General features: G+C 42.4%; 1 protein-coding gene across 3 annotated transcripts in view; it reads right to left on the reverse strand.

Moving 5' to 3' along the window:
- The window catches only part of LOC125892557 (glucocorticoid-induced transcript 1 protein), a 28,737-nt gene extending 17,749 nt beyond the window's left edge, over positions 1-10,988 (reverse strand). The window contains exons 1-3 of one of the 3 annotated variants that reach the window (XM_049582557.1): positions 10,827-10,988; positions 10,286-10,656; positions 4,689-4,834 (exon numbers count right to left, since the gene is read on the reverse strand). In XM_049582557.1, the coding sequence (XP_049438514.1) occupies positions 4,689-4,834; positions 10,286-10,592 (453 nt within the window). In that variant the 5' untranslated portion in view covers positions 10,593-10,656; positions 10,827-10,988. Of the gene's footprint in view, positions 1-4,688; positions 4,838-10,285; positions 10,657-10,826 lie in introns of all 3 variants that reach the window. The other 2 variants (XM_049582555.1, XM_049582556.1) reach the window with 2 other exon arrangements.
- Between the last annotated feature and the right edge of the window lie 519 nt (positions 10,989-11,507).

The following is an 11,507-nucleotide window of genomic DNA, read 5'->3' on the forward strand; positions in this document are numbered from 1 at the left end:
AGAAAAACTTATTGTCGATCTAAAATGAAGACAGATTCAGCAACTGTGTGGCTTATTTCTTACCTCAAATGTTGTCAGATTTACATTTCGGTGAAATATTTTCTTAATTTCAAGAGATAGCTTCCAAACAAGCCACCACGTCAGTCTGGTTTGAAATCCAGGAGTTGACAGCCCATGCACCTAGTGGCACACCCATCAAATGTACAATCTTTGGAAGCGGCGCAACCCCTAGTGTCCAAAAACACCCCTGTTGACACGTACCATGACACACCAAGCCAAAAGATGGATACCTGGCAACAGCAGGCAACATTAAAGGAGCTATACCTGACATTTAGACCATATGAGCCAGGATTGTCTGCACATGGCTCTCAACATGGAGGTGGCTGAGCCAGCAGCTAACAGTGCTAATGATGGTAGCAGTGCTGACAGAGCTTGTGTTGTTAACATGAGGGGGAATCGTAGGGCTTCCGAAACAATGCCGTTTGCCACCGTGGGTCAGTACAGGGTAATCAGCGGTAACTATGAGTGCAGAACAGTGCAGAGGCAATTAGCTAGCCAGTGGAATACACACAGGGACTCACATGCATGAACATGTACGCATGGCCAGACTGGCGACCACAACAAAGAACAGAGAAGCTCGAATTACAACACATACAAAGGGAGCATGGCTTCATTCTTTGCTCAGGACCCCATTACTTCACTATATCTTCACATAACAAATAGTTGTTTGCTGCCATCTCAGAATGTCACATAGAGCTTCTTTAAGCATTTGCTGACAAGTTGTGTTGGGCACGGTTGTTTTCATTAGCAGCACTCTGCAAAACAAAAGTCACTTTTACACTTCCTGTTCAAGAAGGATATGTTGCACTGTTATTCCTCTTCGCTGTTCTTTAGAAAAAGGTACGATTGCGGAACGGGGAAACGAAGTAGTCTCGCCTTTAAGCCGGTAGTGGAGGTAGTAACAAATTAGTTTCTGTGTAAAAAGGGTGGCTGGCAGGACGGTATTCTTCAGAAAGTGATGTCTACGTGTATGTTATCTGTCACACTGGTGGGTGTAGCATGTGTGACATGTCACGCCTGTCACACGTGATAGCATGCTTCTGGAACGCCAGCATGCTATCTGAAAATCACACACTGGGCCGGCATTATGCCGCAGTTGTTTGATTCTGAGTAAAAAAGCAAAGGCAGCATAATAAAGGGATTTAGTAGCGGCGCAAGCTTTGTGTAATAAGGGATAAGATTTCAATACAATTTTTGAATGTTTCAGACACATTCCAATATTTCAGTCCTATATGAGAACTTTTAAGCAGATTAACAGTGGCGTGAAAATCAGCAGGCTAGTCTGTTTGTCTTTTATGTTTTTCCAGATCACAAACTCAGACTGCTAATTAGTTATTTCCTCTCACACAGGCGCAGAACATACATGCCTGTCAGTGGTCACCTGGTCATCGGCCGTTGTCTTTGTGCTGTGTTCAAGTGCAACTTTTAACAGAAGACGTGAGGCGTTGCAAACTGTTTGATCAGTCTGCCTTTGTCGGTTCTAGTTCTTTGAGGTCGGCTTGGTGTGTCAGGGCCCTAATCTTCATACAGACATTCTCTGTGTTCTGTAACCACGGGGCCCAGGGCACACAGACCTATCCCGGAACAGTGATTAGCATATGTATGGGCCCTCTGCTCCTCAACTCCCACACAAAAGGCAGGCGGGCCGTGCAGCCACGAGGGCCAGGTGGTAAGCAGTGGGATTTCTCCTCGACTCAGCCATAGCCTGGGGGACAGGTGCAAACAACTTCACCTCCATGCAAGGCTACATAACAGCTCAAAGGAGAGGCTGTCTTGAACTTGTGTAATGCACAACAAAAGAGGCCAGGGACCTTTTGTCTGCTGCTCTCTGCTGTTGTTGTCTTAAAGAAAGAGCTGGGCCCAGGCATAGCTTTTTAACAGGAAGTGGTCTCTCACTATCCTTGGGGGAGTTTGTGCATTTAATCGTTCAAGGGTTGTCAAGTGTGTCATACTCTCCCACATTATTACAACATCACCAAATGTTTTCCATCTCAAGTCTCCACAGCTTTGACACACATAAATCTCCTAAACTTGGTTTTCATTTTGGTCAGCCTTCAATCAGATCTTTGCTGATAACTGCTGGGAAATATGGTCGAGGGCATGTCACTATACAGCACAACAAATATCACAGAGTGCCAAAAAAACAGTAGGTCTACAAGAACACTGTGTATACATGCCCAGTTTTCAGGACCTGATAATTACCAAATTGATTTTCCGTACTTGTTTAGTCTTTCCAGGGCTGCACAGGAACCCTGTAATAAGAGGTATTTACTCTGCATTCAGCTACTTCAAGAGATCTTGTAGGCTCTCTCACCACTTCCTCAACCTACACACAAAGAAATGCCAGGCAAATGAGGGGTTAAAGGGATGAAGCCCATGTAAATTAGGCTTGGCGGGTCTTCATTCAGACACATGAAAGGCTTCTGTTAGCAAAGAGGGAGCAACCCTTGTTATGATCATGCATAGTCAATATTCTTTCATAACACAAACCCACCCCAAACCAACACCCCCCCACCAAAAAAAGCTCTTAGAGAAAAACTGCATTCAGCCATCAGTGACATGGCACGATAAGTGGCTGATCATGAGTGGGCTGCTATCCAGGAATACTGTGGTGAGGCTCAATGTGAAACCCATGCATAGCTCGTATGATGTGTTATAATGTATTAAAAATGCAGTGCTGCAAGGGAATTTCAGAATATTGACAGTGAAGGCTTTTAGGCCTGTACTGGCAGCAGACTCCACCACCAGCCACCAGATTACTATAACAAAATATTTGGCCACGACTTATAAATTTGTCTGCTTCACCAGCCACAATGAGAGAAACCAACAATTATTTGGAAGTCCCAACTACCATCATTTTCTGGCAGAAATGAAACGTGAGCGTGGTTTTTGGGGATTTACCGGGCACTCGAGCCAAAGCGTGGGCCATGTGGCCGTATTATAACATCTTGAGGTATCTTTGCTATGACAAGAATACAGTAACTCAATGCAAACCATATTGGGTAAAACTCTTCATGATTATTAAACAAACTTTAGTCTGGTGTCTCTTGTACAGTGAGCTTTTTCCTCACATATCCCCTCCTGAAAATAACTGATCAAACAATTTGACTCTGCTTTTCCAAACTTCACTTCCACACTTTATTTTCCCTGATGCTGCAATGATTTATCCCCCCAAATCAAATGTACAATGTGAGGATCAATCAATTACAGTCACCTGCTGAGCTGAATCAGACAGATCATGATGCATCTGGTCTCAAGATCAATTTGGTTACAAGGCGACGACATCTGTGGCCTTTGTAGTGCTCAATATGCAAAAAAATCATGCTGTGATTATTTTGACACATATTGGGATTGTGAAATGAGTCCCGATATCAGCGAGAATGGTAATTTGTGCATTTCATTTTCACTGAAATGACGGTGATGTGATTTTTATTGGGGTCTGTGCCAGTTAAGCACACATTTTACCTCTTTCCTTCATCTAAGTTTTATTTTTTCTTGGGTCAGTGGGCCCCGTGGTCATTTGGTGTGTACCTTAACCAGTATATTTGGATTACTTCAGCTGTGGTGCAGTATTGTGTTCCAAGTTCCAAGCATTTTGAGAATTCTACCGTACCTATTTGCGCCTCCTACGTCCTTGTGATTTGCGTTTCCAAAGATTACGGAAACAAGACAATCGAGATAAAACCATGACTGTGCTGCATTCTGTGTTGCAATGACGCTCTTGTTTTGTCTTGTGTTGTAAATCCAGTGTGGCCTTTTCCTTTGCAACAGTGCACTCAGTGTTGCCAACTTGCCAACTTTCTTGCTAGATTTAGCGCCTTTTCAGGCCTTCAAGTGACTTAATTTTTAAAAACAACCCACTCCGACGGAGCTTGCATTACAACACACATTGGAGCTCTCAGGATGGCTGCTAACATTTCATTTACTACAGCATCACCCAAATAAGTCAATGACTATATGATTGACTATACGACCACACTTGCATACACTGTACGCCAGAATTAACACTGAAATAAAACACATGGTCAAGTGCTTGAGCTCAGCTACAATGTGCCTTCACATGTGCGTTATAGCCAGTCCATTGTGCCTGCTCTGCACAAACGAGTATGTGAGTGCCTTAACTGTTATAGTAAGAATTATGGCCAATGAGCCGCCTTCAGTTAAATTATAGTTTAAGTTAAAAAAAAGCCACAGTCCAAAAGACATGTTTCTTTTCTTAAAGTTAAATAAATGCGGGATGTTTCCAAAGTCAATGAGGATTTGTGTTAAACAATCATGATCTAATATATGACCAAAATAATTGTGATTAGGATCTTCACCATAATCAAGCAGCCCAACTTTTTCAACATAGCAAAGGCAAAGGAGGCTCATGGGTATGGTAGCCTGTCTACAGTGTCTGGTTTCTCACTGAAATCATATCATAAACCAACAGTATAATCAGATCATCTGGAGGAGTCCCACGTTTCTATGTTAAGTAACATTAAGATGTCGTTTATAACTATTTTGCAACAGGGGTAAGACACTTCCTGAACCAGCAGCTCAACCTTCTTTGCAACACGTGAATAATATCATATGGCCCACCAATTCAGGCACATAGCCAAAAGGTGTTTTTTCTGAGTGGGATGTACCTGTGTGGCTTTGTCTTTCATACAGGAAGGGTAGGGTCCGTGGGAGTCCCGAGGCCACTGGCCGGTGAGGTATGGCCCCGTGATGGCGTCCAGGGAAGATGTCCGCCGGATGGCACTAGAACTCCGAACCTGTAACTTGGACCTTTCTGCTATGAATTGAGAAAGAATAAAGAAATAGCATCAGACACACACACACACACACACACACACACACACACACACACACACACACACACACACCCATGCAGGCGTCAGCACCAAGTGAGCAATATTCCTCAACACCCTGAGGCATCTTTGAGTTGATGTGCCAACTTTCCTGACTGTGTCATTACGACACAACAGAACTCAGCATAAAGTACTAAAGTGTCACTGTGTGATTAATCTCTCCGTGCAAATGTATAGTAAAGGACTGGGGGCCACATAGTGAGTGACACCCAACCATAATGGTTTAAATTTTTGGCAAATAATCATGTAAAACATTCTGAAACGAAAAGCAATTGCATAACCAAAGTCTTACTGTCAAAATAAGTTCGTTTCCTTGACCTAGTTTCTTCAAATCTGTTGTAGTGTGAGCACAAACAGGACTGTGGGAAGATCTTCACATTACAAGAACAGAAATATATTTCAGTCAATCACAAAGTGACTTGTTACTCAGGTCACTGGCTAAAAGAAGTTAGAATATCACCAAAAACAACATATTATAATCAGCATTTCACCTTTGCCACTGATACTGTAATTAACAGTGTTTTATTGAGATGAGACCTAGCCTCACAATCTGTTCTTGTTTTCAAAGTGTGGACATTTTTTCTAATCTAATACGTATTAGTGCAGGGCAAACAACAGGCATGAGAGCCGAGGCCTGAAGCAAATGTAAATGGCTGAGCAGGAGTATCTGATGTTATGAGAGCAGTCTGCTGTGAGCCAGAACAGTTAAGCACACACCACCCACATAAGAACTCATAAACAACCACACCACAATGCACATCAATACTGCCTGCATTCACTCAACATTCCTGCAGTGACACGCAGTTAAAAAAAAATAAAATAAAATAAAAAAAGGAGAAAAACAAAACATGCAAACACAAAGACATTAGCTTAAGAATAGCATGAGACTGCAGTGAGAGCTGGATTAAATTTATAAGCCTCAATTACATTCTGTGTGATTACTGAAAGCAAATAAAAGCTCCGTCATTTCCGTATCAAAGGCAGAATAAAGGAATAACATGATGATCAGGAAACATTTACTCCAGTCCTCGTCTGAGCAGGCTTCAGCAGAGGCCTTTCCAACATGGACAGACAAACCAGCACACAGACTGAACTATCTACATGAGGCACCCCTCTCCTAGCAGAACTACATAGCCGTTCATTGTTGTTCTTTGTTCATAGAATACACAGGCCTACCCACCCAAAGGTATTGCCTAAGTAAGCTTACTGGGCTACAGTAAAATTCCCTGAAGCATTGTAGACAAAGGAAGCAGGCTAAATTTCCATCAATATTGATATAGGCCAAGCCAGTGCTCTCAGAACCGGGATTGTGGTTATTTTCCATCGTCTCCCCACTTGCCAGACTAGAATAATCTCCTGATGAGAAAAAAGAAACAGTGTGAAAGAAGCCAAGACATCAAAGCAGTCCATCTGCTGATTCCAGGGATAAGTGAGTGGTGGATGTGATATTAAAAGGAATATTTTCAGGTTGAATTTTAATGAGAACTTTCCTTCACCGGGCATTCAGTAAGCTGTGAAAAAGTCTCAGCATTTCCAGGGGATAAATGGGTCAAGTCAAGAAATGGGTGGTTTATTAACTGTAGAGCAGAGGCAAATGTGAAAACAAACATGTGGTCCAGAACAGTAAAGCATAGCAGAATGGTTTCCTGTAGGTTTTCACAAGAATACAAGACTATTTGTTGAGAGGAAAATCACAATGATTTAACTTCATCTTGTGATCACAGTCAATCACTTCTGATATCTGAAAAATTCTCAATGAAATTATACGAGAATTTTAGTCTTTGCTAAAGCTAAACCTGCCAGGGCTTATGTGTCACTTTAATAGACACATGTAGAGCCTATGGAAATATGGAACATACCTCATACAGTTCAAATTAACTTTATTGTAGCTGCTCAAATTACTGAATAATGAAACATGGAATTACCCATTCAAGACTGTGCAAGCTTGGTCAATGTTAGAAAGATGGTCTTGTCATAAAACTAAGCTGTGTATGCAGTATAAAGACGCAGATACTTTTGCAACTGGTGCTACATGACTTGAGCCATTTGCTTGTGCTCAAGAGTTAGAAAACCTACAACTACCAGAGTGCACAGCGCCAAACCGGAACAACGCACCTGCTGGTAGATGATGTAACGTAATGGCGGCCAGCTGTTAACAAACAATCTCGTATTACAGTTAAATAATAGCTGAAACATGTTTCTGAGAACAGCTGAGGCGAGAAATAGGCAACGCAGTGACATAATCTTGGTTTATATTTGATCAGTTTACAGTTTGATCTTTTTTTTTTTCAGCCTTTGTTTTATTACTATGCAGGAAACAGTATGGTGCCCATTTCCTGTTTACAAACTATCGCTATTGCAGCATAACAGGGCACTAAAATATGTTTCTGAAAATATCTGAGGCAAGAAATAGGCAGTGCAGTAACATAATCTTGGTTTATATTCGATCAGCACTGCTTAGTTTGATTGTCGTTTGGTTTTGAGAGGGGCAGGTTTGTCTCTTGATCCACCGCTATACTCTTTGTGTCTGTGGTGGCGAGCAACAGCCTGAGAAAGTAGATGACGTGTTTCCCAAGAGGGGAGCAGGGAGATCTGGGTACTGGTAAGATGAGGAACGTTAAACTTAGTTCATTTCCACATACTAACCACACTGTTGGCGAAGTATCACTAAGAAGGGGTGATAAGAATCCCAACAATGGCCAGTGTCCATTAAAGTGATACTACTGAAATTACTTATACTACTAAAAAATTGCCAAAATGTGATTATATTTGTTATATTATTCACTGTATTATATAAACTACTGATAGACGAGGCATGATTATTGATTCTGTAAATACTTTTGATACTGTGCATTTATGTATTACGTTATATAAATAAAAAAACATTACACATCATCATGGAGGAATCTTTTTAACCACTGGGCAACCCAGCAGCTCATGTTTCATAAATGTTCTGCATGAGCTGCTAAAGCTAAAAAAGTGTGTTAATTGTGAGCAGTGATGAGAGCAGTGACTGTCTCTCATACATTATGAATTATGTCCATGTTGGCAGTGATGTTTTTAAAGTTATGAGTTTCAGCATCTGTCCCTCAGCTGGTCAGGAAATGGCTTGTTAGCATCATTAGCATCAGTCAATGAGTCCGGTGGGTACCTCCCACAACAAGCTAGCTTGGACTACTTTCAGTGTATCTCGATTTATGAGGAGTGTATGCTAACAGTGCTAACAATTCCTACTTTTATAGCTGAGAAGTGAAGAGTAAGCAAACTCAACATCAAGGTCCAACCAGATGCTACACAGTCAGTTTCGTGCCAGCTCATAAAACTAAAAAAAAAAAAAAAAAAAACAGAGCACAGTTCCAACAGAGCTGACTGATTGGGACAACACGCTCATTTTCACATTTGTTCCTACTCTGCAGTTTGAATGGTTGACAATGAAGCAGGGCCGTTTCAGCACAGCTGGCACTTTGACAGAGAGCTAGACTATCATTGTTGGGACAGTGTGGTAAGAGAATGATGTCATGCTGGTGAACCTAAAAGGTCACGATGTGGAATATAATACACTTCAGTCTGTCCTTCATCATTAGGCTATGATGTGAACTGTTTGAACACCAGTGCAGTCCATTACCAGTGTGACACCGCCTGGCACTAACACTGATGGCACTGCAGGGCACTTTGGACTGAATTTTCCCACTAAATGGCGAGCATTATATCTGCGAGTGGGTGCAAAGTACCTCAATGAATGATAAATTACAAAGTGCAAAGCCTCCCGCTTCACTCACATCAAGCTGGGCTGCTGTGATGAAAGATGAAGATGACTAAATCAAGTTTGCATTTTTTTTGACTGCTACTAACCCACAATGACATGGTCATAGTCGTCATCTGAGGCCTCTCATGCGTGTTTGGACTGTGAGGTCACAGTAATGAAGGAGGGTCAAGTCTCCATCATCATCACGAGCATGGGACACTGGCCTGGGTTAGAGGTCGACTCTCTCAGAGACCTGAGGTATGCGTGGCATGCCACTGGGGTGGGAAATCAACACCAACCGCTAGCCAAACACGGGTGAAATTCGTTGTGCCTGGTAAGTCTGCCTATGCTGTTGTTATGGAAGAGACTTCGTTTCCTGCCTTGCATGGTACACTGGTCAGGGTTGGAGGTCATCTCATTCAAAGAACTGAGGAATGTGAAGCATGTCACAAACATAAGATTCCACACACAACTCCACAATAACTACCATGCTGCACTGAGACAGCAGGGCTGCCATTTTGGTTAAAAGGTAAGAGAGAGAAGCTATCAAACGTGACAAATTAAGGTAGCATTGATCCATTTAGTGTAATGTGGTTGCTGTGTTGCGCTTTGTGACCTAATCACATTAAGTATAGAACACTCTTGTGGTGAGAATACCTGGTGCTTTTCATGGGAACTGATGCAGAGTCAGAAATACCCACTGAGCTTAACAGAACTAGAAGGAGTCTCTTTTTGTCTTCACATACTGGAAAACCAAGCTTTATTCACACACTTCCATATCACCATGTGCCTTGCCAAATAGTGTGTAGTTATGTGTGTGTTTTGTACATAAAACACAGGGTTTACCAAACAAAAAATGCAGTAGTTTTCTAGCTAAAAATGTAGTTCTGGCCTACAAAAAAGATACTGCTACAGCTCTGTAAAACCAGCCACAGTGTGGATATTTGGCAGGAAAGGCTGTCACATAAATGAGATTTAGTGAAACACTGGAAAATGCGGATTTAGGGCTGCCTGCCCTCCTTTAGTTAGTCTTCATATCAGTTCTAAGGAGCAGCTGAGCGTGACACAAAACGACATAGCACGAGCCTCTGTGATCCATATGCAAGGCAACATGGAGAGACTCAGCATATGGTCTGAATGTGCCATGAGTACTCCATGCTGCGTGTACGGAGAGAGGTCAGAATAAGCAACACCTGACTATTCACTCAGCACTGTGTCTACTGGGACTGACGTGGCCCCTTTTACAACTGAAAGCATGTCTTTCTGCCAATTCTCTCCTCCCCCTTCTCTCCTGTCAAAAGTCCATAGGAAATAAAGAGAGCCAGTAGTGCACTCTATTCTCTTTATGAGTGCCTAATTGTGTAAGTGGATGATAGGCTACATAGGTAATGCATCAACCTTGTGCAAATCAAGTGCCAACTCGCTTCAGAGTTAAAGGTCGTTGCCTCAAATGTGATATTTGACCAATTTTGCTCAATTAAAGTATCATAATTTAATTGTATAACTGTGTAGTAGTTGGTGTAGAAGGAAAAGTTACCATGACCAGTTATCAGTGGGCAACAACACGTGGTGACATGGCATTTCTTGGCCTGTGTGAGGCAAAACAGTTCAAGAAAAGCGTTTTTACCTCTGGAGACTGGAGAGTCTGGGGCACAGGAGGAGTCCTTGTTTTCGGGGGACAGTCTTTGCTTAGCATTTGCACTTCCTGAGCTGAGTGACGGGCTGGAGGGGGGACTCGAGCCTCGGCTGTTCGTGGCTCCACCGTAGAGGGTCTGAGACCGCGTCGGGCTGCTCTGACCCCCACGCAGGAGCTGGTAGGGCACGGTGGCACGGATGGGGTGCAAACGGCAGCTGCTGTTGTTGAACGAGCCGGGGGAGCCCGCATTGCTGCGTCTCACCCTCGGCTGCTGGAGCGAGTTGCTGGGGGCTGACATCCTCCGAAACTGGCTGTAATTCCTATCGCGGTGAGAAAGACGTGGTGCCAAAGTTGCTGCCTCTCTAGAGAAGAAAGTGTTGGTGGTGGAGGTGGTGGTGGTGGTGGTGAGGGGGAAACGGTAAGATAAACATTAGCTTGTTAGCAAAAGAAAAAAAAAAACGTTAGCTTCCTTTTTTTAAAATTTCAACTCCAGCGCTCGAGCGAAAACACGCATTATATGGTTATAACTTACCTGTAAGTTACTAACACATGCCGACGTGAGCTTTAAACACAACACAAGTAACTTTAAAAGTTGTTTTTGATACTTCTTGAAAGGTTTATTTGGCGTTTTCCAGCTCTCGCTCTGTCTTCCCCATCATAAATGACAGTTGTTTCGGCAAGACTACTGGCTGCTGCCCGTGGGCGGGCCGTGCTCATGCCTTCTCAGCTTGTGATTGGACAGTGGCGTTTTACAGTAACGTCGCTGATTGGTCACAGCTTGTCTATGATCGTCCAATCAGGTCAGAGATGTCTTACTACTGTGGATAAAGTCTGAAAATTAAGATGTAGAAATATTCTTATATAAGGATTAATTCTGTTGTGCAGCAAGATGTCTGTCACCATCAATTACTCCCAAATATTTCATATTTTTATATTCATTTTTTTAACAAATGGCTTTAATCGTCAGTTGTCTTTTTAATCACATAAACATAATATAATGCACAGTAAAAGTCCCTTTTTAGAGCTTTGTTGAGGTTTTTTTTTTGCTACATCTCCCCAGTGCCAAGTAATTTAATTATTTCATAAGCCATGTTAAACTCTCCCTGATTAACTCTTCACCTCCAACATATGGACATTGAACGAAGGATGTTATGTATCATTTACAATTGGAGACAATCTTGTTTTATTAAAGGATCAACTGCACGCGTCTCTG

Source organism: Epinephelus fuscoguttatus, linkage group LG8 (genome assembly GCF_011397635.1).
Source record: "Epinephelus fuscoguttatus linkage group LG8, E.fuscoguttatus.final_Chr_v1".
In the NCBI taxonomy this organism is placed as follows: Eukaryota; Metazoa; Chordata; class Actinopteri; order Perciformes; family Serranidae; genus Epinephelus; species Epinephelus fuscoguttatus.